Source organism: Elaeis guineensis, chromosome 8 (assembly GCF_000442705.2).
Source record: "Elaeis guineensis isolate ETL-2024a chromosome 8, EG11, whole genome shotgun sequence".
Taxonomy (NCBI): Eukaryota; Viridiplantae; Streptophyta; class Magnoliopsida; order Arecales; family Arecaceae; genus Elaeis; species Elaeis guineensis.
This window is the reverse complement of record NC_026000.2, coordinates 11,310,937-11,338,901: the sequence shown is the minus strand read 5'-3', so window position 1 is coordinate 11,338,901 and position 27,965 is coordinate 11,310,937. Positions and strand designations below refer to the sequence as shown.

Below are 27,965 nucleotides of genomic sequence, written 5' to 3'. Positions count from 1 at the left end.
CCACGCTAATACTCCGTTGATTCCAACCGTTATCCAAAAACTACCTCCAGGGCTGAGACAAGTAGATGGCCTGGGAATGGCCCTCCTAATGACACGATGGTGGGTAACCGCAAGGGAATGCGAGCCACCACCAGAGATGGAGGAATTTTTTGCGTAAACATCGTCACCTCACGGGGGAGTTAGGGCTGTTTTCTTGGCAGAACTCCCCGAAGATTTCGGGATCGCAATGCTGCTCCAACTCCAACCGGCCGCGACGGTCCATGGCCGTCCTTCTCGTGCATTCTCCACTCCTCATGGGCCGAAGACGAGGAGAGGAGGGATGCCATGCCGGAAGCCATCCACTACTCCTATCCTGTGTCCCCGAGCCGCAATTCCTTCAAGAACTCAAGTAAGCATATCACCCAACCTTTCTTTCCTAGGTTCTTGAAGAACCCAAGTATAGACTGTTGTTAGCTTCCAAACTTTTTTCTCAAAGTAATCGAATGAAGGAGAGCAAACATGAGTTACCTCAAGAAACCCGTCCTATATTTCATTCTACGTTCTATAAATTGGCCATCCTTGGGAAAAGTGTAATGTAGTATATGTTTTGATTTTTGTGTACATTCCCAATCGATCGTTTATTGCCGACTTATGAGCAACAATTCTTGTACCATCCGTGTTATGTGAAACTTGCTCCCTTGGTACCTACCTAAGAAAGGTCCAGTCTTGAAATAGGTTATTTCTTTAAATCATTTCTCGTAGAGTCTATGCATGTTTCCTTTGGTCGTGCCTTTTTTGTTTTCTTTTTTATTTTTTCCCGGTTCATGGGTGTTTTTCGAGATTTAAGTTTCAGTTGCTAAGCTTGTTTCAGTTAGATTAGGATCCGAAACGTGTTGCCAAAATAAAACTTTTCTGCCAAAATTAAAACGTTTCTGACAAGTTAGTGGTTTTTTTCTTGGATTCTGACAAAACCCAAATACGATTCGTTCTTGGTTAAATGAAAAAACCGTACCGAAGTTGTCGCACATTCTGATTTGGAAGTACTGGTGCAAATGCTTTGTTCTAATCAAAAGTTAAACCGTTACTTGTATCCGATGCGAGGAATCTGAATAATTAATTAATGTTTTCTGATCTATTTTAAAGGAGCAGAAAATCTCACATCTCCCAAATGACCCATCAAACACCCAACAGACAAATTGGGAACCCTAACTTGGAGGGCAGCCTAGGGGCTCACTGATAAGACTAGTGATAACAACCTTAGTCTGCTTTGATTTGAAGGACTACATTCTGTTGTTCAAATTCTATTACATGTAGATGTGTTATTGGCTTCATAGTGGTAAAAGGGCCCAACATTCAACTTTCTATCAAGTATAGAGTGAAAATTAGCTTTTCGGTCGAATAGTGCATTAGACCAACCCAATCTTATTCTTCCTATTATAATATGTGGTCTCAAAATCTTCATTTTCTAATCTCAACATTTTTGTCAGAAACAATGATTTATGGGAAGGATCCTTGGAGAGAGAGTAAATCCCAACTATCTAATACTATTGCTATAATGCTCTTTTGTTTAACTTTCAAATTGTTGCATAGAGCACTTATTTGGTTTTACAATGCAGGATGGCAAAGAAGGTCTAGGTTGACAATTTTATGTGTATTGTTAAAATTGTATCAACATTTTGTCTTAGCCTTGACTTCAAGACATGTATGCATAGTAGTTTACATTCTCTGCCAACTTATGTTTTGAGCGCTTTCTGCTTGTGAGGTTTGTATCTCAATCCAATTTGTGCTTTTAACTATACCAATTTTCTTTTACTATTTCCAATTTCTCTTGTTTTCTTTTTATTTCTCCATGTTTAATATGACTGTGAAACTAAAATAAACATGTAACAAACTTGTAGAGGATAATGGAAAAGATTTCTTCGAATGATGAAGTAGGTGGAGCGGGGGGAGCTGGCTCATACAATGCTTTGAAGAGATTGGATCAATTATGGTCTAGTCTTTGTGCTTCTCCACTTGGTAAGATTGAAATTTTCTTTATCAATATTGCCAATTTTGTTGTTTCAAGTACTATATGTTTATATGTGTGCTCGTCTTTAGCTGAAGATGTGTGCATTTGCAATTAGAGAAATGATCCATCACTCCATGACTTTAACTACCAAGGATATGTACCATAGTAAAATAGTTATGAGCATTGTAAGTTCTCCATCATGTAAAACCAGCCTGGAAAAGCTCTTAACCTGTAAGTTTTTTACTTCTAATTAAATTTTTAATGGAATGAGCATGTTCATAAATAATCACATAAGAGATTATGAGATGTGGCATTAGTTCCATTGTAATGAGATACATAATAGTGATTGACATTCTGCTTTTGCACTCTTGTTGCAGCAAAAAAATGTAAAATTATATATATATATATATAATAGAAACTCAGTTTTTTCAGGAGATTTCTAACAATCAGTTTAATATGAACTTGACTGTTGCAGACACAGGAAAAGTTCCTGAAGTCGTATCTCGAACTTTCAGTTCATCCAGACAATTTGATGAGGAGAACCAACTTAGCTATGGGTTTGATGTATTAGTGTGTGGTGGCACTTTGGGTATTTTTGTTGCCACAGCACTAATTTCCAAAGGATTGCGAGTTGGGATTGTTGAAAGGAACCTGCTTAAGGGGGTGCTTTCATACTCATTATGCTATTTCATGACTTGTTAATCTCATGTTATCTCTATTATCAAATATTAATATGATTTCCTTTTCTTTCAATAGAGAGAACAAGAGTGGAACATCTCAAGGAAAGAACTTGTGGAACTTGTTCAAGTCGGTATTCTGTCAGAAGAAGAAATTGAGGAGATTATTGCAATTACATTCAATCCTGTACGTTTCAAAAATAATTAGTGGCTTTGTGCTAACTGGTCTGTGCTCTGATGTGATCAGCTCTTATCTTCATTAATCGTATTGTTGTTACTTTTTTTGCCCTTTGTGCAGAATAGATGTGGATTTGAGAAGATGGGTGACATTTGGGTGAACGATATTCTTAATCTTGGAGTTTCGTAAGTTAATCTATTGTCAACTTTGTTATTTCATGTTTCTTATTTCTTAATGTGATTTTATTACATCCAAGAATCAAGGGTTGCAGGATTTAAAATTCTATCATACATAAAACAAGACCTTATTCCCCACTCCTCTTGAAATTAGCCTATATGGAAATTATGAGCTAAGATTTGAAAAATCAGATATTTGCAAAGAACATATTTCTAGAACTCTAATGAGTTAGATTGGATAGGGCTTGTTGGCTATGGTCTTGCTTGATAACCAAAGTCAAGGTTTGCCATCTCGGTATTGGACCTAGAGGTGCAAACGGTTCGAGCCGCTCGTGAGCTACTTGAGCTCAATTATTATCGAGCTCAAATAGTTTTTCTAGTCGAGCTCAAATAGCAAGATACTTGGCTTAATAGCTTGCGAGCCTACACGAATTTATATATACTTTAATAATATTATTTTTATTTATAATATATATGTTAATATATATATATTATTAGTAGACTAAGGCTAAATTTTGAGTTCAAACTCGAGATCGAGTATAGCTCGGTTGATATTCGAGTGGAGTCGGTTCGATTTTGAGTTTCGTCTATTTTTTAATGAGTCGAGCTCAAGCTTGAGATATTAAGATTCGATCGATCTTGAGCCGAGTTTTGAGCCTGAGTATTTTGAGTTGAGTCAAACTCAGGCTTCTAGCTACTCAACTCGGCTTGGCTCGATTGCACTCCTAACTGGCCTCGATACCGATGCCAACCTGTTACTATATAGGTGTGGAGATGGTTTAGTGTACCCTCCATACCGCATACTAGTACCAACCAGGTATGGTTCTGCTATGCCTATATCATCCAGTTCGGTATGGTACGACAAACCTTGATCAAAGTAGATAATATATATATATATATATATATATATATATATATATAAAATTTAATGTGAGTAAAGAAACAAACTTAAAACTTCAGAATGTAATAAAACAAGCATTTCATAAATTATTAGTGCAAAGTCTTCATCCAATATAATATGTCAGGTTTGCAGGGGAAGTTAATTACCAAAGCTGCGAACTATATCATGTTGTTACAGTTCAAATCATTTCATGATTATAAAACCAATGGCTGAGCCCTGAGCATGAAGTACATATATTTTGGTAGAGGAACATTTTACAATGAGCACCTTTTCATCTTGGTTGGTACTTTGAAGTTGAATTTTTCAAAGGTTCTTGAAAGGATGATATTTACTTTTGCATTTTACTTAGTGATTTTTACTTATAATGAAATGTGTGAATGTTATTTAGATATTGCATGCCTTTAATGATGTAATGCATCTACTTGATTTCTGAAATGGTACCCATAATGTGAATGTAAAAGCTATCTTTCTGAGATGCATTAAAGGTTTTATATGTTAGGTGCAATAGAAAAGAGAAATAGATAAATGGAAGATATGGACACTGGGTGATCACGTCACATGATATCCACTCTATGGGTGCAGGCCAGCTAAGCTTTTGGAGATTATGAAGAAACGTTTTGTTTCCTTAGGTGGAATAGTTTTTGAGGGCAAATGTTTGTCTAGTATACGCATTTATAATGATGCAGCAGTAAGTCAACGACTTCACATGCATTTCAATTCTAATAATATATTTGTTTATCCATCTATATACAGACATGTACTATTTAAAGAAGTACCTCTAAAATTTTGATTGCCACTATTTGCAATACTTTCTCCATGTGATATGTGAACTTTGTATGCAATATTTCAATTTTTTAAAGATGTCTGCTCATTGTCAAGCATGCAGGTTCTCTTATTCTCCATGCACATTGTTTATCACTATGGCAAGACTTGACACCATATCCTTGTTATTGATCTTTCCATTCTTTTAGTTGATATATGAAATAAGGAAATAAATGGTGTCATGATATCTTATAACCATCAAATTTTAATACATTTAATTTCCATTTACAATATATTTTTCTTCTACTAATTTTTCCCCTTGTGTTACAAGGAGTTCTTCCGTTGTCCAATGTAATCACTAGCTCAACTAGCATTTGCAAGGGCCTTGAGCTCCTCTGATGACTCATGATAGTAAAGCGAGCAAATGGAACTCTCATAGCTATGAAGATTTGGTAAATGCTAAATAGTGATGTCGTGAACAGAGCTTGGGGAATCAGTAAAGTAGCTCAAGAGGGTATTAGACGCACAAGGTCCTAAAAGGTGGTGCAGTCAGGCGTGTAAAATTAACAGCAATCTGGTGATACTTAGTAGTGATCAAACATAAAAAGGATGAAGTTCCACTGATGTACCAACATGTGGTATTGATCGGGCAAGCATGGCTAACTTATTCAAGGTGCAATGCTATTCTGCATGTAAATCCCTTAAGGAACAAAAAAGAATAAGGCTCATAAAGGTGTAAATAGCCAAGGTGTCTTATCACAAGTTGATGATGAAGATGTCTTATATGTGCAAAATTGAAGCATCATAACCAATTATATTCTTTTGTCACCATAAAACATTAATACTGTGGTGCCACTGGAGGAGGACTAAATTACAAGTATAAACACTTAATTACACAAAGTAATCCTACTTAGCATATGATAGCTTGGTTGGGTTGGCAAAACACAATCGCAAGAGTATAGAAACAAGCTGCATGTAGACCCAATATCGTGAAGCTATGTGTACTTCACATCCGATTTATCACGGTGAACAACAACAACAATCAATGTCTGGTGTGGTCATCTGCACTTCAGGGTTGATGATCTATTTATAATTGATAATGTGCTTTTGGTAACATTTTCAGCACTAGATAAGCTTTGCAGCATTACATAGACCATCTAAATATTGTTCTATTTCTATATATGGAAATGCTTACTTCCAATGGAGAATTTCCTTATATGAAGAGCGACAAGATCCCTATTATGTGTCTAATGAAAGGTGTTCAGTTTCTCAACCATTACTACTTGTTTCTTGAGGTACTAAATTGCCTCAATATAGGTACTTTACCTGTGAAGGACATGAATAACCATCCAGAGAGCATAAAACTGTGGAGCGCAGGAACCAATGCTTAAACAAGAAAACAAGCTGGGCACCATGTATGCCTTGGGATAAAATGGAATAGGTTTATCCTGCCAGTGAGATTAAACAAGTGGCTAGGGGGGACACATTAGAAAAACATGGTAGAACTCTCATCGGGAACACTCAATGTATTATAGAAGTCTTGATATGCCTGCAGGTAATGATGATAAGTGTGCATGATTTTAGGTCATTTAGGAGGGTCACCCTAAAGCTAGAGGAGAAGGATTGAAGGAAGCTGGAGGGGTGTCATAGGGTGAGAAGAAAGAAGAAAAACTCCAAGTGGATTCATGGAGTAGAATAACAACAGAATAATAATCAGTCAGATATGTAAATGAAAAAAGTTCTTGAGAAAAGGCGGAATAGTAGGTCACTTCCTCAATAAGGTGCCATGTCTTGAGATTCATGACAGGCAAGCAGATTGACCATAACGAAGATAGCTTTTTATGTTTAAGAATCAAGACCAATGTTTGGGGAAAGGCATTTCATCTGCTAAAGGGTAGAGCTTTTCTTTGTTCTGTATCTTAAGAATTATACCCAGTGATAACCTATATATTGAAATGATAACTGTTATACTCATGCTTATATTCTTCCAAATTTTGAATGTTAATTTCTTGCATTCATTTTCCTATCCTGCCTATTCTCTAATTCTCTACTTAATTAACTTTTATGCCATTTATAATATGTTATAAGTATCTTTACTTCATCAGATGGTAATATGTTGATTATGATCCTCAGTTTCTGCAATTCACTGATGGTGATGTTTTGTCATCACGTCTGGTTGTTGATTCAATGGGTAATTTCTCTCCAGTGGTGAAGCAGGTGAATTTTTTCAAATGCAAACATGTTGATGGAATTATGTATGTCAATTTCCAACCTTAGTAAGATGACATGTCACCATAAAATTATGTACATGGCAATCAGTTCTTATATTCATAGAGAAGATTTTGAGTTCTTAGATTTAAATTCTTTATAGTTGTTTTTACTTTAGGCGTAATTTTTCCTTGCAGTTATTTGTTACAGTGGGCCACATATTGCAGAAGTGGCTTGTTTTGACATTATATAGAAGCTTGTAGGACTTGACTCTTTCGAATCTTTTTAGTGCATGGGAGCTTACTCTCAGGAAGGAGGACTGATCGGTGTGCTATCAAAGCCGATGAATTTGGGACACAGAAGATAAGGTCTCAGGAAGCACTATCAGAGGTTTCTTGATGCGATAGTTGTGACATTGTTTGTTTTTGGCTCCCAGCATTTTCTCCTAATACTTAACCCTTGATGAATGCAGATTGGTGGTCTAGGGAGTTGAATTTTCTTGGTATGACCTGCAAATGCCAAAAACATAGAAACCTCATTGTATATTGTCTTGTGCAATAGGGCCAAAATTTCCTAGATTTCTGTGCCATAAGTGGCATATTTACTTATTGCGATTAGGTTACGACCTTACAGTTTACCATGCCTTGGTTGCCTTCATATTACTCAATGAATCACGGAGTTGTTTCATGGACTATCTATCAAGTGTCTTATTTATCCAAGAAAAATAATTGTGAGAGTAATGCATTCTGCATCCTTTGAAACTCAAGCAATCATCTTAAATTTGTTTGAACTAAATGGATCAGACACTAGACAAACTAGTCTTGCTGTTTCTTGTAGGAATAGAAAAAGTCCAATTTCAGCCATGCTTTCTAGAATCTGGATATGTAGCACCAGCAATAACAAGATCCCTTGAAGGATAGACAGCAAGACAACAATAAAAGAAAACAAAAATGAGTAGTAGAGAAGATAGAAGATGAGAAAAAAATAAAAAAAGTGTGGTGGGAATTGGGTACATAATGAGCTTCACTCAAGGTTTGCTGGACCAATTCTAGAGCTTGTACCAGCCAACAACTGGTTTAGTATAGTACTGGTCTGTAGTCCGTACTGTGCCATTCTAGAGTGTACCAAAATAGGGAGGAGGGGGAGAGGGAGAGGGAGAAGGAGAGGGAGGAAGACAGAGGGGGGGGGGGGTGTGCAAAGGCATCCGATGATGGCTGCACGAGGGGATAGAGGCAGGAAAGGGAGAGAAACAGGGGAAGCGAGGATGTCGTGAGGGCTCGAAGTAGCTTTGAGCCCTCGCGATCTGATGATGGGCACCGAGGGAGAGAGAGAGAGAGAGAGGGAGGAGGGAGGCTTACCTTAATTATTGTCTGGTGAAGAGAGCACCAGTGAGATGGAGAGAGCGGATGGGAGAGCCTTCGAAGGCTCTCGAGTCTCTAGTTTGAACCAAGGGGAAGCGGGGGATTTTATAAGCTAAATTGTCTAGGTTCAGCATTTGTTTGATTCAATGCAAGCCGAACCACTCAGTTCGGGTTAGTTTGGCATTCCTTGGTTTCACTAGCTTATGTACACTTTCTCAAAGACTAGATTTTGACGCATATGTTGCATGCGAGAGGAAGGATGGATGGCTGTGTGATGCGGACACCAGAGCCATCAAAAATCGACAACATGATTTAAATTCGATTTGGATCGAAGAAGCCTCATTAGATTGATTCTACTTCAGTTATTTATTTTCAGTCAATAAATTTTTAATGCATTTAGCTTTGGGTCCATAGGGCCATACTTGGATTTGTCCACGTCACCTTTGGAGCCACCACTCTCCACATGCCAAGAAAAGAAATATGCATGCCAGCGTGTGCCGTGCTCATGCCAAGTTGTGTCAAGCATCAAGCACCCACATGGAGTTCCATTTCTTTCCTAGAATTTCTTAAGAGTTCTTGGCTACTTATTTTATTGAAGGCTGATTTCTTTTCCATGATAGATTATTTTATCACATATAATGTTTTACTTTTTTGTGAAGGACTGATTTCTTCTTTGTAAAAGATAAGAGATTCCTAAAGAAACAGGACCCTTAGAGTCCTATATAAATCTTTGTATCTTCCATGAAGAGGACAATGAATGATTTTACAAACTCCACAAATACTTGTGTCAATCGCTCCGAGAGGGAGAGGGTGTGAGACCCAAAATCGCTCCACAAGGGGAGGGTGTGAGGCTCACTTTTTATCCTACTCGTACTTAAGATCCAGTATTCCTGCGACTCTGATTCGACTCCACCATCTACCCACGCAAGTCTATCCCGTCAAGAACAGATCTGTCTCCTTCAGAATTTTCATCTATCGTGCTGAGAGGAGTGATTTCTTATTCTACAGATCATATGCTGTCAAGGACCTTCGTTTCTTATCAGTTGATTTTTGATTTTTTTAATCCGATGTTGGTAAAGACCTAGTTCTTTATCGATGGATCTGTTTGGTTAAAAGATTAAGAGCCCTAATCAGAGTAGTTTCTTAACTATACCACGATTCGGATTCTTATCATCTTCTTGGATTTTTCTCACGGGTTTAATGTTTTATTTTCTCGTTTCATTCATATTTTTTTTTTTGCATTTACTTGTGAGCATGTTTAATTTTTGCTATCTGTTTATGAAATTCTCTATTGCTAGTTGTTTACTGATCTCTCGAATGGCATTCGTCTGTATCATTTAGATTGATCTCGCTTTAGTCTCGTATTAATCAATCACGCCTCCTGAGCAGAGTACAGGCAACTATACTGTCTGTCCTGGGAATAATGAGCCCTTGGCTGGACATGATTTGTTGTTGATGAACAGAAGAGAGCTTGATCAATAGGATTGATTTTTTTTTTCTCTTCTTTAGGGTTGTCTTGCATCAATTTGGTATCAGAGCCGGTTGATTAGGGCTTTAGCTTAAATTCAGCAATTTAAATTTTCGCGAGTTAAATTTTCGTATTCTAAATTTCGTATTTTACTTTCAAGCATTTTTAATTTTTATTACACCTTATTTCTGCATCCTAGAGTTGCATGACCACTAGATCAGATACCTAGTACCAACATCCTACTTCCCCATCCAACACCAATATGGATCCCAATATAGCAGCCATCATTAATGCTTTGACTGAAAAGTTTGATGACATGAAAAATTTTATGAAAGCTATGGATGAGAGAATAGTGGTATTAGAAGAAGCTAAGCAGAAACAACCTGAACCTGAGTCTCCCCGACTACCTATAGGACAAAGAGGTAGGAATCTAGAACTTGATCGACCTATAGGGGCACGTCCGCACCATAACCAGTTCGATCAAGATGAGCATATTCTTAGGAATGTGAAGGTCGAAGCCCCAAATTTTAATGGTTGTCTAGATGCGAGAGAGTACCTAGATTGGGAATCAAGTATGGACCACTATTTTGGATGGTACGAAATGTCTGAAGCAAGGAGAGTTAGGTTTGCTAGGATAAAATTGGTTAGGTAAGTCCGATTTTATTGGGAAAGTGTTGAGCGTCTTCTCAATCAGAGAAGACAAGATCCGATAGAAACCTGGGATGAGATGAAAGAAAAACTCAGAGAGAAGTACCTCTCCACCTCTTACCAACAAAGACTTTTAGATCAATGGCAGAGGCTTACTCAAGGGAATAAATCAGTCATCGAGTATATCACGAGATTTGATGAATACCTCATGAGATGTGGAGTAGCCGAAGATAGGGTTGTTACCTTATCTAGATTTAGAGCTAGATTACGAGAGGATGTTCAGCGTGAGGTCTTTCTACGAGAGGTAACCACGTTGGAACAAGCTTATCAACTTGCCTTAGACTTTGAGAGATTTTCTAGATATTCGACTCCCTGTCGTCCTGAATCCAGTCGAGTAACCCCTTCTGGATCGAGACCTAATATTAATCAAACTCTTAGTAACGGACCTCCACTTACAAATCCTATTGGGAGAAAAGAAGATAAAGGAAAAGGAGCTATAGGAGAGTTATCAAAAGGAAGTAGTTCTCGATCCTATTGCTTTAAGTGCCGTGGTTACGGTCACTTTGCTGCATAATGCCCCAACCGATCATTATTCGTAGAAGAATTAGAAGGAGAAACTCTAGAAAATATTGAGGAGGAAGTTTATGAAGCTGATCCAGATTTAGCTGAGCAATTTGAGAGTACTAAGGACATCCTAGGTTATGCCGCACCCGAGTCAGACCTTAAGCTTGGAGTCATTAGGTATATCTTAGCACAAACTAAGAAAAGTGAAGACTGGCGTAGGACCTCTATTTTCCATACCTTCATAAAATTTAGCGATAAAATTTGTAAGGTGATCATTGATAGCGGTAGCTGTATCAACGCCATCCCACCGACACGGTTAAGCGATTAGGATTAACTCTTGTGGATCATCGCAGTCCATACCGTGTGTCTTGGATTGATTCCTTCTGTATTCCCATCAAATTTAGATGCCGTGTGCCCATCCAGCTTCATTCCTACCAGGATCATGTGTGGTGCGATGTCTTGCCCATGGAAATCGAAAGTATCATTTTAGATCGGCCTTGGCTATTCGACAATGATGTTACGATTTATGGCCGAACCAACTCCTGTAGCTTTACTCATCAGGGTAAGAAGATCACGATTAATCCTTCCTTAAGGCTACTAATAGAAAGATAGGTGATGGACCAAAAGAAAATCTCAAGAAGAAAAGTCTCCATCTGATAGGTGCTAAAGAATTAGAGACGACCATGAGTGAAGGATCACCAGTTTGGATGCTTGCTGCTAGAGAAGTTCGTGAGGATTCTAAGGTGGATTATCCTAAGGAAGTAGCTAGCCTTCTTAGTGAGTTTCATGATGTCTTTCTTGAGGATCTTCCAGATTACTTACTGTTGGGTGGATGTCTGGCCAAGACACCACCTCCCAAGATCCTTTCAGTACCACGCGATGCAGCAGGAAGAAAGAAGAAACAAAACAAAAGAAAAACAATCAAAATACGTGGATCAGCCACAAAAGGGCTCGCCTACATGGGGCATGCAAACTTCACTATGAAAAAGAAATTTACAAGAGGAGACCTCACCCTCAACCCTTGTACACCCAATTCTCTCTCACCTGAAGTTCCCCTCACAAAAGCTCTCTCTCTCTTGGAGACCCCCCTGAACCCCTGAAGAGCCTGGCGACCGCTGTCCAAGAGCCTCCTGCTCCTTCTCTCACAACGCTCTCGCCTCTCTCTCTCTTCTCGGTTCGTACGACGGCGAGAAAACACAACCACCCTTCCTCTGTTCGTCTCAGGCCCTTTTAAAGGGTTAAACCAAGTTTAAAACTAGATTAGAGAGGGATTAGGAGTCCTAAACAAAGCCAAAAAACCCTCTGGACCGTCGGATCAAGATCGGGAGCCCTCTGGGCCGTTGGATCGCGCTCCGGTCCACGGAATAGTGCCGTGGACCGCGAGAAATGCGTGGGAAACGCCCACGCGGTCCACAGGCCGCGCCGTGGACCACCCGGTCCACGGTGGACCGGGGCAAGGGGCCAGCAGGCCTGGGTCGCGCGTCCCGCGCGGGCCTGGGACGCGCGTCCCGCGCGGGCCTGGGACACGCGTCCCGCGCGCCGCCGCCGGTCGCCGGCAGTCCTCCGCCGCCTCGATTCTCGTGCCGACTTCAAAAGCTCGTATGTCCTCCATCCGAGCTCCGATTCAGGTGATCTTGATCTCGTTGGACTCTGTTTTTCGCCGCGAACCTCGCTGTGGGCTCAATGTGGGCTGAATCTCGAGGCGTCAAATCCTAACACTTACCGAGAAACATTCAACATGCCATTAATTTAGTTTCTGGATCTACCCTACCCAACTTGCCCTACTATAGGTTGAACCCTAATGAGCATGCCGAGCTACAAAGGCAAGTTGGAGAGCTGATAAAAAAAAGATTTGTGAGGGAGAGTTTGAGTCCTTGCGCGGTTCCTGCACTACTGACTCCAAAGAAGGATGGTACATGGAGGATGTGCATAGATAGCCGTGCCATTAATAAGATCACCATTAAGTACTGCTTCCCCATCTCTAGGTTAGATGACATGTTAGATATGATGGCCGGATCCACTATCTTTTCTAAGATTGATCTTAAGAGTGGTTACCATCAAGTAAGGATTAGACCGGGAGATGAGTGAAAAACTGCTTTCAAGACAAAAAATGGTTTATATAAGTAGATGGTGATGCCATTTGGATTATCTAATGCCCCTAGTACCTTCATGAGGTTAATGACCCAAGTACCACGATCATTTATAGAAGTATTTGTAGTTGTATATTTTGATGACATTTTGATCTATAGTCGAACTAGGGAAGACCATATAGATCATCTCCAAAGAGTGTGTCAAGTTCTTAAAACAGAAAGCTTGTATGCTAATCCTAAGAAGTGCGCTTTTATGACAGACCATATCATCTTTTTAGGTTTTGTTGTTACCCCCAATGGTGTATCTACTGATCCTGAAAAGATTAGAGTAATAGTTGAGTGGCCGGTGCCCAAGAGTGTGCATGACGTGCGGAGTTTTCATGGATTAGCAACCTTTTATCGTAGGTTCATAAAAGGGTTTAGCACCATAGTCGCTCCCATCACTGACTGCATTAGAAAAAAAAATTTGAATGGACTAAGGCAGCCAATAGAGCCTTTCTAGACATTAAGGACAAGATGATCTATACCCCAATCTTACGTCTCCTTGATTTTTTTAAGATTTTTGAAATAGCGTGCGATGCGTTAGGAGTTGGGATTGGTGGTGTCCTTAGTCAAAAAGGTCATCCGGTAGCATATTTTAGCAAGAAACTTAATGATTCTAAATTCAAGTATTCTACCTACGATAAGGAGTTTTATGCGGTAATCCAAGCTTTAAGATATTGGAGGCATTACCTACTACCGCAAGAATTTGTTTTGTACTCTGACTATGAGGCCCTTAGATTCTTGAATTCTCAAAAAAAATTGAATCATAGACACGGTAGGTGGGTCGAGTTTTTGCAAGCCTATACTTTTGTTTTGAAACACCGTGTAGGTATAGAGAATCGTGCTGCTGATGTCCTGAGTCGTCGTCATACTTTGCTGTCCACCGTTAGTATAGAAGTTATTGGTTTTGATAAGGTCAAAGAAAATTATGTGTCCAGATTTTGGTGACATACTTACCGTTTTACGTAAGGGGCCATCTAGAGAATGTAGTAAATATACCTTTCAGGATGGTTACCTATTTAGAGAAACTAGGCTGTGTATTCCCCGTACATCTTTAAGAGATTTTTTAGTTTGGGAATTACATGCTGGAGGATTAGCTGGACACTTTGGTAGGAATAAAACTATAGAGTTGATAGAAGTCCAGTTCTTTTGGCCAAGCTTGAAAAGAGATGTCACTCGAATTGTTGCCTAATGTAGAACATGTGTCGTGGCCAAGCAGAGAAAACAAAACACCGGCCTATATACACCCTTACCTATACCAGACTGTCCTTGGCAAGATGTTAGTATGGATTTTGTTTTGGGATTACCTGGGACAGCTAGGAAGCATGATTCTATTCTAGTGGTTGTAGATAGATTTTCAAAAATAGTCCATTTCTTGTCCTGTTGCCAAACGTTTGATGCGTCGAAAGTTGCAAGGATATACTTTGATGAGATTGTTAGACTACATGGATTGCCTAAAACCACTGTTTCTGATAGGGATGTTAGATTTATGAGCTACTTTTAAAAAATCCTATGACACTTTGTAGGCACAAAACTAAAATTTTCTTCTGCCTATCATCCGCAAACCGACGGTTAGACCGAAGTGGTTAATAGGAGTCTTGAAAATCTTTTGCGTTGCTTGATTGGAGAACATATGGGTAACTGGGATCTTTTACTGCCCCGAGTCGAATTTGCATATAATAGTTTTGTTAATAGGTCCATTGGCATGAGTCCTTTTGAAGTAGTTCATGGATATCAACCTAGAAAATCAATAGACCTCATCCCACTACCCATATATGCTAGGATTTTCGAATCTACAGAGTCATTTGCACAGCATGTCAAGAGTCTGCATAAAGAGATCAGTAAAAAAATTAGTATGAGCAATAAAGTTTATAAACATAATGCAGATTCTCATCGACGTGTCCAAGAGTTTGCAGAGGGAGACTATGTGATGGTTCGATTGAGGCCTGAACGGTTTCCATCCGAAACCGTGAAGAAGTTACATGCCCGAGGAGCAGGTCCGTTCAAGATCATAAAAAAAATCGAATCAAATGCGTATGTTATGGACCTACCTTCTGATTTTGGGATTAGCTCTACTTTTAACATTACAGATCTTGTCGCCTATAAAGAACCAACTCGGATACCTAGTGAGCTATTTGAGCCTGAACCAACCTTTGAGAGCGAACCTGTCTCTGAGTGTCTACCAGCCAAAATGTCAGCAAAACACAATTAGATTGAGAGAATTTTGGATGAGCAGATCCTCTCCACCTGGAGACGAGGCTATTAGCGGTATCTGGTCGGATGGCGAGGTCGACCGGAGTCTGAAAATACCTGGATCACTCGAGAAGAGCTGCAATGCATTGATCCCGATCTACTTGAGCGTCACCAGAGCGGAATCGACCCACACTCGACAGGGTCGAGTTTCCCCCATCTCGAGAGAATTGGTGCGGACACCAGAGCCATCAAAAATCGGCAACATGATTTAAATTAGATTTGGATCGAAGAAGCCTCATTAGATTGATTCTACTTCAGTTATTTATTTTCAGTCAATAAATTTTTAATGCATTTAACTTTGGGTCCATAGGACCATACTTGGATTTGTCCACGTCACCTTTGGAGCCACCACTCTCCACATGCCAAGAGAAGAAATATGCATGCCAGCGTGTGCCGTGCTCATGCCAAGTTGTGTCAAGCATCAAGCACCCATATGGAGTTCAATTTCTTCCCTAGAATTCCTTAAGATTTCTTGGCTACTTATTTTGTTGAAGGCTGATTTCTTTCACATGGTAGATTATTTTATCACATATAATGTTTTACTTTTTTGTGGAGGGTTGATTTCTTCCTTGTAAAAGATAAGAGATTCCTAAAGAAACAGGATCCTTAGAGTCCTATATAAATCTTTGTATCTTTCATGAAGAGGACAATGAATGATTTTACAAACTTCACAAATACTTGTGTCAATCGCTCCAAGAGGGAGAGGGTGTGAGACTCAAAATCACCCCACAAGGGGAGGGTGTGAGGCCCACTTTCTATCCTACTCCTACTTAAGATCCAGTATTTCTGCGACTTTGATTCAACTCCACCATCTACCTACGCAAGCCTATCCCGTCAAGAGAAGATCTGTCTCCTTCAGAATTTTCATCTATCGTGCTGAGAGAAAGAGTGATTTTTTATTCTACAGATCATATGCTGTCAAAGATCTTCATTCCTTATCAGTTGATCTTTGATTTTTTTAATCCGATGTTGGTAAAAACCTAATTCTTTATCGATAGATCTGTTTGGTTAAAAGATTAGGAGCCCTAATCAGAGTAGTTTCTTAACTACCACGATCCGTATTCTTATCATCTTCTTGGATTTTTTTCATGGGTTTAATGTTTTATTTTCTCTCGTTTCATTCATTTTTTTTTTTTTTGCATTTACTCGTGAGCATATTTAATTTCTGCTATCTGTTTATGAAATTCTCTATTGCTAGTTGTTTACTGATCTCTCGAATGGTATTCGTCTGTATCATTTAGATTGATTTCGTTTTAGTCTCGTATCAATCAATCACGCCTCTTGAGCAAAGTATAGGCAACTATACTGTCTATCCTGGGAATAATGAGCCCCTGGCTGGACGTGATTTGTTGTTGATGAACAGAAGAGAACTTGATCAATATGATTGATTTTCTTTCTCTCTTCTGTAGGGTTGTCCCGCATCACTGTGATCCTTCCATCTTTAGAGATTATTTGCTACTCCAATTGAAGAGAGGGAGTTAGCTGAAATTTTGGTTGATCGGCAAGGTGACACATGTGCGTGCACGCACATCCGCACTACTACTATGTCTTAGGTGTGGATTGATCACGATGGTTAGTCAATTGACTACATTGCTCAGCAATGGCTAATTACTTATGATAGCTAGGATACAGTTTGAGCCCGTCTGTATATGAGCCTGGGAGAGGCCTAGTATCTCTTATTCATGAGAAATGACCTCACTGATGCTAGTAAGTGATTACTAGTAGTTAATAACATTTGAATAACGGGCAACAAAAATCTCATGTCCCCTGAATGCATAAATTTGGATGCAACAAGGCTTGAAATAATATGGACTTAATGGTGACTTTGAAGGGTCTTTGTTAATTCTGCAATTTGATTCTTCAACTTTACTTTTCACTTCTAACTTCAACAAAATAATTTGTCTTATATTTAAAGTTTGCCGAACCAGACATAATTGCCTGATTTGGAGCATGTTGTACTATATCGAAAGTTGACTAGGATGGTTTCGGCATTCGAAACAAAATATCGGTAGAGATGGGGGGAAGGAAAAGGAACAGAGGAAAAGAGAGAGACAACGGGGAGGCAAGGAGAAGGAAAGGTTGGGGAGGCCATTAAAGATCCGCCGAGGCTATCGAATGGTCACCAAGGCCTTCGAAGCTCTGCCCTCCTCTGGAGAGAAAAAAATAGAGAGAGAGATAGAGAGAGAGGGGGAAGGGAGGGAGAGGGAGAGAAAGAGCTAGAGAGGATGGGGAGACCGGTGGTAATAGCCAGAGGGCCGCGGATGGCCGGATCTCCCTCTCCAGCCTCTTGTGAATCAGCAAAAATGTAAAAGAATTGGTCGAAACAAGGGTGATTTGTAGGAGAACGGGGAGGGAGATCCAGCCATCTATGTCCCTCCAACAGCTACCGCCAGTCTCTCCATCCTCTCCTGTTCCTTTCTTCCCTCTCCCTCCTCCCCCCCTCTCTCTTTTCCTCTCGGTTCTTCCTCTTCCCGGCTCCTCCAATCATCCGAGGGCCTTTGCGGCCACCATCGGCCTCCCTCCCTCCCTCTCTTCCTTTCTCTAGTTCTTCCTCTCCCCCACTCTCTTTCTGTTGCATTGATTCGGGCCTAGCATGGAACGCAATGGGGGCATAACAAATCATGCCGCTGGCTGACCGGTATAGGCCCCTATATCGGCACAGCTTGCTGGTATGTATATATTCTTCTCATGATAGACATGATAGATCACTATCTGCTATTTTCCTTGTTTTTTTTTTTCTGATGTAGCTTCACTATACCTTTGTCTAGAAATTTCATTTCACCAAAGATTTACATTGGCAATTCCTATTCTTGATGGTTCCCACTCCACTCGACATCAAAATAACAGTTTGTTTCTTTTTCTTCCAAGTTATGATATATAATATATTCTTAGACAAAAATGCGATGAATCTTAGTTGAGTTTTTTAATCAAGCAAAGAAACTACTTGATTTGCATCAGAAAACAATTGGGTTACAGATGGCTGTGATTCTTTATGGGCTACCCCATTTGAGGCACCAATTGGAGATCTTGCATTAACAACAAATACAAACCTTGATAGAAATGATTGGTGAATAAGGATTCATAAAACCAACACCGCATGTTTGGGAAAAGACTTGTTGGTTATGGTTGTGGTTTATATCTTTTGACGTACATGACAGAGATACATGTACAGTGTAAAATTGTATTTACTTCCTGACTTTGTTCTTAATTCAATAACTTTTTTCTGTTTATGGGTTTGCAGATAAGATCTGGCAGAAAGCCAGATGGGGTCTGCCTTGTTGTTGGCACTTGCTCTCGTGGTTTCAATGAGAACACATCAAGTGATATTATTTTCAGTAATTCATCTGTGAAGAAGGTTCGAGATTCGGAAGTACAATATTTTTGGGAGGTAATTTCAGTTTTGGTTTTAAAATGAACTTTATATAATAACCAGGGGAAGAAAGACATGATTTTGTCCATATTCTTTCATTTATTTCACTAAATGCTGATCCTCACTACTGGATGATCCTGCAAAATAAAATAAAATGGGGTCATATTGAAGTATATTTCTTCTTTGTTCCTATGCATTATGCTGATTCAACATGTATGCGTTTCTTCATATGTAAATTAGGGTGTAACTTCCCCAATTTTATTGCGAAAGAATTATGCTTTATTGATAGGTTCTTGTTCTGCTTTGGTTGGTCCGGATGTTTCTCAGTATGATTTAGATAATTTTACAGGCTTTTCCTGCTGGTTCTGGTCCTACAGATCGGACAACTTACTTGTTCACTTATACCGATGCACATCCGGGGGCACCAAAGTTGGAAGAGCTTCTAGAGGACTATTGGGATCGTTTACCAGCTTATCAGGTGAGTGCTCAATGCTTTGCTTGATTCATTAAGTATGCTTATCCTCATGATATGGTATTGAGGAGACCTTAAGGTCTCCCATTCCCATATTCTTGGAAGTCTTGTGATGTTCCTTTTAAATATAAACTGGGTCTAGAGTCTTTAAAGTTGGTTCGGGGAAGGCTTTCTCAGGATCACATATAATTTATTTCATCTTTGAGTAATCATATATGATTTTGTGTTTTGGTGATACAAAGATACATGGTGAAGTACACCTGTCTGATCTCATGGTATTGAGAAAATATAATTTTTCATTGGCTTTACATGCAACTTAAAAAAAATTGATAGATGGCCATGTGATGGATCTGCAAAAGACTGAGTTTGCATAAGCTGCTGAACCTGTCAGATGTCACAATTGATGTAAAGGTAAATGCTTTCAAGGCATTTAGCAGGAGGCAAAGACAACAGTTAAAGAATTTTAAGACCCAAGTTTTTGCAATTATTTTATTCCAAACAACTGAGTTGATGGCTTGATTGTACAAATAATGGCCAATGTTTCTGTTATACAGCACACCATGGTTTAGAGGAGGGTCCATAATTAAGGAATATGGGTGTTTGCATCTTGTGACTGAAGCATGGTAGACTTGAAAGTCAGCCTCTTTCCTAATGTGTTATGGGTTTAATAGTATCACCATACTAATGATCTGGAGGGAGGCCATTTTCTGGATTGTAAGTCAACAATCAATTTAGTACACTGTGACAATGAAGAAAGAATACGAGTTGCATCTGAAAATAAAGTCAATTTGTCATCATTTTTGGCTTCTAAATTAGCTTTATCTTTGTGAATTCTAACATATTAATGCATTTTGCTCCCCTTCTATTCTCTCTATCCTGCCATTGACATACATATATATTATAATTTTCTCCAACAGGGTGTATCTCTTGACCAGTTGGAAATATTAAGAGTCATCTTTGGTATCTTCCCTACTTATCGAGACAGGTAAAGAACCAGATGGCTAGTATATTGGAATGGACATTTTTGTTTTGACGTTCGTAGTGTATAAGATATTCTGACACATGCATATATAGTTTATACATTGTTTTTGCTTGTATTGTCTGGACATACTGTGACATGAGTGCTTCTGCCTGTTATAACCATATAGGACATTTTCACTTTAATAGTAAAGTAATGCAGCATTGTGTATCTATTTCTCAAATTTTTAGGATAAAAATTCATGTCAAGGACACAGTCTGAGCTTCAAAAGTTAACTGCTTTCTGAAGCAATTCCCACCATTGAATTTGATTATTGCATCAAAGATAACAAATTCATACCCTTCTCTCCATCTGTACTTTCTCACATAAATTCTATTCACTGTTGTCGGCAGACCATCACCAGAGATCCCAGATCCCAGTTAATCTTAGGGATTTGCATCAGATTCTCCACGATTCCTCTGGTGAGGTCAGATTCATTGAAGTAGCTACCTGTTCATTCTTCAAGTGGTTAATGGTAGTCAACAATCCATTGCATTCGTCTGAGCTTTTCTAGTTCATTTTGGATTCGCCTTGGAAGGTTACTAATGGACTTTCATCTCTCCTTCAATTAAACTTTGGATCATAAATTTACCTTAATAAGAATAACCCTTACTTTTGGGACTAATGTCATTTAGGGAACCAAAATCATCTCTCTTGCCCTGTTTTGCTTCCAGAACTAATTGCTTATCTTTTCTTCCTAAGAGGACTAAATATGTAAGTGTGCATGTAAGGACACGTGTACCTATGCACATATGTTAGGCTACTTGTTATTGGTCTATAAAGAAGGCAAACCTGAATTGAATTACCTAAAATGCATCTAGTCTTTGTATCCTCTTCCATCTTACCTTTGCTTCTAGTGTTTTCATGTCTATCTGACCGTACATTAGAATAGCATAAACTCTAGCTCTTAGGATTAGGTTTCGGAGTTCTTCTCTGTCATTCATTTCAACCAAACTTTAAAATCCTTCTCACTATGTTCATCAATAGTTTTAGGCATGCACCACTTTCTTCTCCCTTACCGTACTCTATGTTCCTCTCTCCACAAATGCCATTTTACTCTGTTGAACATTCCAATCCATTTCTCTTTATTCCAAAAATAATCTCTGTTAGTGCTATTTCCAGACTTCCCCAAGCTTCCTTATTTGTGTGCTTGGGCTTAAGCTTTATCCCTTAGTACCCTCATCTTCGCTATGCTCATCTTTTGCTTATTTATTTTTCCAATAGTCTTATTCATGCAACTTTCAGCTATAATTGTTATCTTGCATAGTTTTGCCTTGGCTCTCTCAATGTGACTATCACATAGCACCCTGGTGGTGCCTTTTACTTAATTTAACATCAATTAATTCTCAAACCTCTGTTGGCCGGTTTGAATTGTTTGAATCTTCTTCAAACAATACTTACATTTTAAGATGGAAAATTGATTGTTATACCCACAATGGATAGCCAATACCAATAAAACCAAAGAGCTCTCCAATGACTTTTTATCTTAGCCTATCTGTGCATGTGAGCTTTGTAGGGGCCGGGCATGCTACCTTTAGATTATCATATAACAAGTTGATTATCTTGGAAAAGTTGTTCTGATCAAAGTTCACTGTCGTGGTAATGGACCTCCCATCGGTACCATCCTATTATAGTATTGGTATACAGTACGGTATGAGACGATAAGGCATATCGAGTGTCGATGTGGTACAAGACTGCATATGATTCAATACTGTTATGGTATGGTATGTCCAGTATGGTATGCTATCGATTGGTACAGCAAAACATTAATTCTGATTGTTATTTGGCAATTGGGTATAGCCAATATATGCTCAATCATTTCATCTTTGGTGAAATTAGTGTTGTATGTTTGAGTATTGGATTTGGATGTATGTCCAAATATTTCACTTAGCAAGAGAGAAAAAGGGATAAAGTGTAACGACTCAGGACCTCATTCAAAAGCCAGAAGATATTATTTGGATCCCTTGGCCCTATATAAATACCCAAGATTTACCCAATGCATAGTCAATGTGAAACTAGACACATGCCTGCATAGATCCTCGCATACTCCCATATTTAGGCTTTGGTGTTCTTGCCAAGCTAAAAGTCCAAATCCATGTAAATCTATTTACAGATACCACAAATCCAATTGCAAACACCATGATTGGTTCGTGGCCAGCCCTAATGGGCCCGTGTTATTGTGTTTGTTTGTCCATATGGGCTGTGGGCTGAGTCTACTTTGATATCCTATGTAATAACCCAGAATCTCATTTAGAAAAACTATTGGGAGGATATTATTTGGGTTTGTTGGCCTTGTATAAGTACCCAAGATCTACCTACTGCATGGCTAATGTGGGACTAAACACATGCCCGTAGGATAAAATAAGATTTTAACTAAATTATGTTAAAATTATATATTTTTAAATATTATTAAAATTATAGGATAAGATATAAATTTAAATATTAAATATTAAAATATTTTTGTTTGTTGAGATTTTCAATTTACGTGTTTCTAATTCAAACTTCCTAATTGAGTGATTAACCTAAGAATTTAAAGGAAATAATATTTTACCAAGTTTGTTTCGACACATACATCCTTGACTAGTCTCTAAAAGCAACAAACATTGACTCCTAACTTCGAATAGAGGTTCAAACTCATCATTGGAAGAGATCAACTCTCTTTCAACCTTTAAAAGTGGCTGACAAAGTACTTCATTAGTATGCATGTCTGATACATATCCGGCTAGGATATGTATCTAACATATATTTTTGGAGCTGGACACAAGTGTCCAGATAACACAGTCAAATTCTATTCCTATCACTTGACCATGCTATTGTCTAATCACCTATCAGGCACCCTATCTATTTTATGCCCTCTGATGCTACTACCTAATGTCTGTGGAGTCAAAGGTTTCTAGTAGGACTATGTAGTATCCCATGCAATCCGCTTAAAAAGCACAAGAACCATATAACACCTGCATAGAGATTTTGCATGCTTGCCTGACATATGTAGTGTGCGCACAGTTTATATGTCCACATGTGTAGGCTGGAATCGACAAATATATAACACCTACACAAGGATTTTGCTGTGTAGCTGACATAGCTTGTAATGCACAGATTATGTTCACGTGCCACCTGACATTGCTGCAAACATTACCAACTTATTTAGTGCTCTCTCCTTGCATATTTTCGGCATGTGGAATTTGTGGACCCATGCATATAAGGGAGCTCATAATATATTCAAGACATAGTTTTGAATAAAAATCTTAAGTACATTATGCTGATATGAATAGTGGGGATGCAACCTGTAAGAAGTAAATATATATCCTGTCATTGTGTAGATACATCTGAATTCAGTGTTTCATTCATCATTACTACTTTTTGACTTTTTAAATTTATAATTCTTTCATCAAGTGTTTTTGAAGTTAGTGCTAATACATATAAAAATGAAAATGTCATGAAATTAGATTCCATAACTTGCATTTTCATACAGCATTTATTGGCAGGTATTGAAGACTCCTACAATTTTAACACCTATAGTATATGTATGTATAGTTGAGTTGTTATGTATGTGCATCATACATGTCGTGCCATGATCTGAGCTTATTAGCTTAATAAGCTCCCAAATGAGAAACTATTGTGACATTTATTTTCTCTGATATCTCTCTTATTAATTGGTTACAGCCCACTGCCTGCAGCATTTGATCGTATCATACAGGTATTTTATGTCATCCACAAAAAACTAATGGAACTTTCACCATTGTGACTTCTCACTAATAGTTCAATGTAGGTTGGTGATGCCAGTGGTATCCAATCACCTGTTTCTTTTGGAGGGTTTGGGAGTATGACAAGACACCTAAGTCGGTTGTCAACAGGTATGCATGGGTAATGCTTACTATAGAAGCAGTATATTCTCTAAATAAATGAATTTGTTCAACAAATAATAAAAGTTTTGTGTCTGGATTTTCAGTCAATTTTACAAGCTTTAAAGTGAGAATATATCTGCATAACTACAGTTGGTGCCTACCTTTTTCATATAAATTGTACAGTCCTTTTGAGAATGGCTTAGGATAGGCTATTTTTGTAATCCATTAATCAAAGCTCCATATATTACTTTGAAATAGAACAATGATCGTAAATGTGATGAAGGTAAACAGAGTTATATGCTTTAGGCTCTATAAGATGCTTGCACTGTTTTCGTGCTATACAAAGTATATCACAAAGATTGCACTCTAATGTTATTTCCATTCTTTCGGTTTGTTGGAGGTTAAGGTATATATGAAGCAGTAATGGGAAATTTTCTTGATGCTTATTGTTTGGGCTTGCTCAACCCTTATATGGTTCGTATTCTGGCTCAATCCATTTACGTAAGTTCTGATGTATAGACCTCAGCTGAAGAATTTGATTTGCAGCCAAATTTAAGTGCATCGTGGTTGTTTCAAAGAGCAATGTCAGCCAAGTCACATACTGACATATCATCAACTTTTATTAATGAGCTTCTTTATGTAAACTTCCAAGCTATGCAGGTAAGGTAATGTTTCCATGCATGATTCCTTATGAAATTATTTCTTCTTGTGACTTTGAGATTAAAATTCTCTATTGCTATCTTAATTATATTTCACCAGAGGCTGGGGGATTCAGTTCTTCGGCCATTTCTTCAGGTTGGTATCATAATCTTAGACTTGGTTGATCCATTGTTTGCTAGAAACTTTTGAGGCTCTCTTACTTCTGTGGAAGTATTAAAAATGGTTATCATGTCAGTTCACTGCATTGGATTTGAATAATACCATCATTTATAACACCAATCACTTGTATTTTAAATTAGTTCTTTTTTGAGGAATGTATTTATATGTTGTCATAATAGGATGTGATACAGTTTGGGCCACTTGTGAAGACCTTGGGTTCAGTGATGCTAAACCAACCACAAATTTTGCCTTCAATATTCAAACAGGTGAACACATAGCATTTTTTTAAAAGTAAAATTATCTTTTCTTGAATTTTCTCCTCTTTTGTTATCGAGTATGTTATTATCTTTTTAGCAACTAAATCTTTTTTAAAAAAATTAAGCTTCACATCTTTATATATATATATATGTATGTATGTATATAATTGTGATTATTTGCATATGCTACTTGACATGATCACATGATCACAGATGCTAGAGTTACAGCAGGAAATAAATTCAGTTCTCACTGATGGTGGTGCTTTTGCTAGATGAATCATGCCTGCCTACTTTATGATGTAGGCAGGGTGTTGATCGTTTAATTAGAATAATAGGGAAGTCAAAAGATGATCTTTCCTGCTGTGTCTCTTTGAACATTCATATACCAACTCCAAACTTCTACGCATCACCAATGTTCTTGTCACTGACCTGTAGAGCTGGTTCAGGGTTAGCAATTTTTCTGTCTGATGAATTGCATTCTTTATAACCCTCTTCCCCCTCCCTCATGCATGAATGGATCCTTATGTGTCACATAAATCAGTGCATATAAAATCAGTAACCCTCCACTGGTCATGAATTATCATTACCACTGCTCAGCTCTTTAGCATTTTACCCATTTTAAAATTTCCTCATAAATGAATATATGTCACATCCATCAACGCAAATGCAATCATTAACCATCAACTGGTCAAATATTATAATACAACTGCTCAGCTCTTTAGCATTTTATCCATTTCAAAATTTCCTCATAAATGAACAGATAAGGTATGTGTCACATGCATCAATGCAAATGCAATCAGTAACCATCAACCAATGAAATATTATAATATCACTGCTCTGCTCTTCAGCATTTTATCCATTTTAAAAGTTCTACCATCTGAAAGTGATGCATTCTGTATGTCGGGAAAAATTGAGATACAAGGTAGATAGTTCAGCCACTTAACTGAACCTAATCATTTAACTATCTGGAGTATGTCTGTTCTCTCTTCTATAGTCATTGATACAGAGGAAACCTCCATGAATGATGTTCAACCAGAACTTCACATTTGAGACCATCAAAAAAGTTCCCATTATGTCCTTTTATGTTGATTGGGATGACTGAGCCAACTACAAGAATCTGTCACCTGGCCAAAGATGTCCATCCCCAATGCAAGCAGGGCTGCAGGAGTGTTAATGTCACTTGCACCCTTACCTATAGTTTCTGGAAAACACTCCAATTAGCTGTTGATTCTGGTCAGATCTGGGGTCATTTAGTCATGAACTAATGCATAATTTTTGGGGGAAAAAGAAATTAACATTGTGCTTCAAAACTATTAATGTTAAGGATAGAGCTCCCTGTCAGTTGGTTCACCTGATAGATTGTGATGTTTACTGTCCGCTCACCATCTATACATTCATGAGGTTTTTATTTATTTATTTATTTATTTAGGTTTTTGGAATAGAATGATAGTGCTCATAAGGATTGACAAAAGGGGATTCTAGATGTTGACATATGCTTCTTCTGGTCCTTAATAACTATGTGGGGAAGAATTTAAGCTGGCCATTTAGCATTGAGGGAGATTATCTCTTGAGTGTTGCAAGTCAACAAGGTTCACTGTTATACACTTGGAGAACATGACCTGAATGAGTCGATGAGGGCAACTGACTCATTGCATGTGAGGTAATTTTCAAAGGACTCTTCACTGTTCAAAGGATTAGTGGAGTCATATGTATGTACATGTTTTGAAATCCTTTCAGATTGGTGTAACGCAAGCTCTGAATTAGCTATTGGCCTAACTCACATGGTGATCCTGACTAATGGCCTTTGCATCAAAGGGAGCCTGGCAGGCTGTTGAGGGGTAAAAATGGTAGGACCGTAGGAGCATCTAGTGAGCTCTTTCCATGTAGTGGTAAGTGGTGGATCATCATTGGGTATCAAGGTTGGTGTATAGTAGTGTGTTGACCTCATGTGGACTAAAAATATTGAAGTCTTGCAAGTTCAGACGGTTATACATGATAGAGCTAGTGAATGAGGTCAGCAGTGGAAGCTAGGTTCACGCATCTTTGGTTATGTGAGTTTTATATGACTTCAATTATCAACTCATTCTCTATGAAGTGCTTACCGTATGCAATTATATACAATGAATTTTATCTGTTTAGAGTATGGTGATTTGTTCACCAACCTTCATCCCTTTCTTTGATATGGTTTCCATGATTGCATCTGTTTTCTTATGTGGACAAATAGTTGCTTGGTTGTAACTTACGCTGGTGATATGTTTCTTTCTTCCATGTTTTCTTCAGGTTGGAGTGGATGTTATTCTTGACTGGTCTGTGCATTTTGTAATGCTGGGTTACTACACATTTCTTTCATGCTATGTTGATCCTGCTGTTCGGTAAAGTACCATGCATAGCAAGTTTCTAGCAGCTGCTACCTTTTGGTATTCTTTACCCATAAAATACTTACATGCATATTTTTACTGACATACAAACACTTTCTTGCTAAAGGCCATGGGTGGAATTTCTTCCACAAAAGAAGAAATATGAATGGAAACGCCATTTGGAAGCATGGAAATATGGTGCTGGCTTAGATTACAAAGAAATGGAGTAAACAGCTTAAAGAAGGAGAATTTTCCAGCTTAAAGAAGAGAATTTTCATATGATATTCATAGTTAATCAATTAACTTCAGATCATATGTTTCTGTATACATTTTTTTTCTTAGCCCACGTTTGGGCTATGAATACTCCACACCATGTCATAGACGATAACTTGGATCTGTTTAGTGCATTGACCAATATCTAATAGCGGGTTGGTTACATCTACAACCCAAATGGAAACCAAGTGTTTCGTGGTTCAAAAATGCCGAATCTCATCTCAATCATCATTTGTCAG

General features: G+C 38.3%; 1 protein-coding gene across 3 annotated transcripts; it reads left to right on the top strand.

Moving 5' to 3' along the window:
• Window positions 1-21: 21 nt before the first annotated feature.
• LOC105050064 (uncharacterized) lies at window positions 22-27,933 on the top strand. Of its 3 annotated transcripts, none has more exons than XM_073261810.1 (18): window positions 24-388; window positions 1,878-1,995; window positions 2,463-2,650; window positions 2,744-2,851; window positions 2,963-3,027; window positions 4,502-4,607; window positions 6,815-6,898; window positions 18,557-18,703; window positions 19,035-19,163; window positions 20,075-20,142; window positions 23,839-23,872; window positions 23,945-24,029; window positions 24,427-24,494; window positions 24,567-24,680; window positions 24,780-24,815; window positions 25,019-25,105; window positions 27,377-27,485; window positions 27,581-27,933. In XM_073261810.1, exons 1-17 carry the CDS (start codon window positions 227-229, stop codon window positions 27,470-27,472), a joined length of 1,695 nt encoding a protein of 564 aa, XP_073117911.1. In that variant the 5' UTR covers window positions 24-226; the 3' UTR covers window positions 27,473-27,485; window positions 27,581-27,933. The 3 variants fall into 3 exon arrangements, 2 of the variants coding, with proteins under 2 accessions (XP_073117911.1, XP_010928223.1); XM_010929921.4 differs by having other exon boundaries at window positions 28-388; window positions 27,377-27,468; XR_002165236.3 differs by lacking the exon at window positions 27,581-27,933 and having other exon boundaries at window positions 22-388; window positions 24,567-24,685; window positions 27,377-27,469.
• The last annotated feature ends 32 nt before the right edge of the window (window positions 27,934-27,965 follow it).

Excerpts from the sequence above, each read along its gene's own strand:
- LOC105050064 (XM_010929921.4), top strand. The coding sequence starts at position 227 with ATGCTGCTCCAACTCCAACCGGCCGCGACGGTCCATGGCCGTCCTTCT. Across the intron at positions 4,608-6,814 it reads GCATTTATAATGATGCAGCA|TTTCTGCAATTCACTGATGG; the intron begins GTAAGTCAACGA and ends TATGATCCTCAG. Across the intron at positions 20,143-23,838 it reads TTCCCTACTTATCGAGACAG|CCCACTGCCTGCAGCATTTG; the intron begins GTAAAGAACCAG and ends AATTGGTTACAG.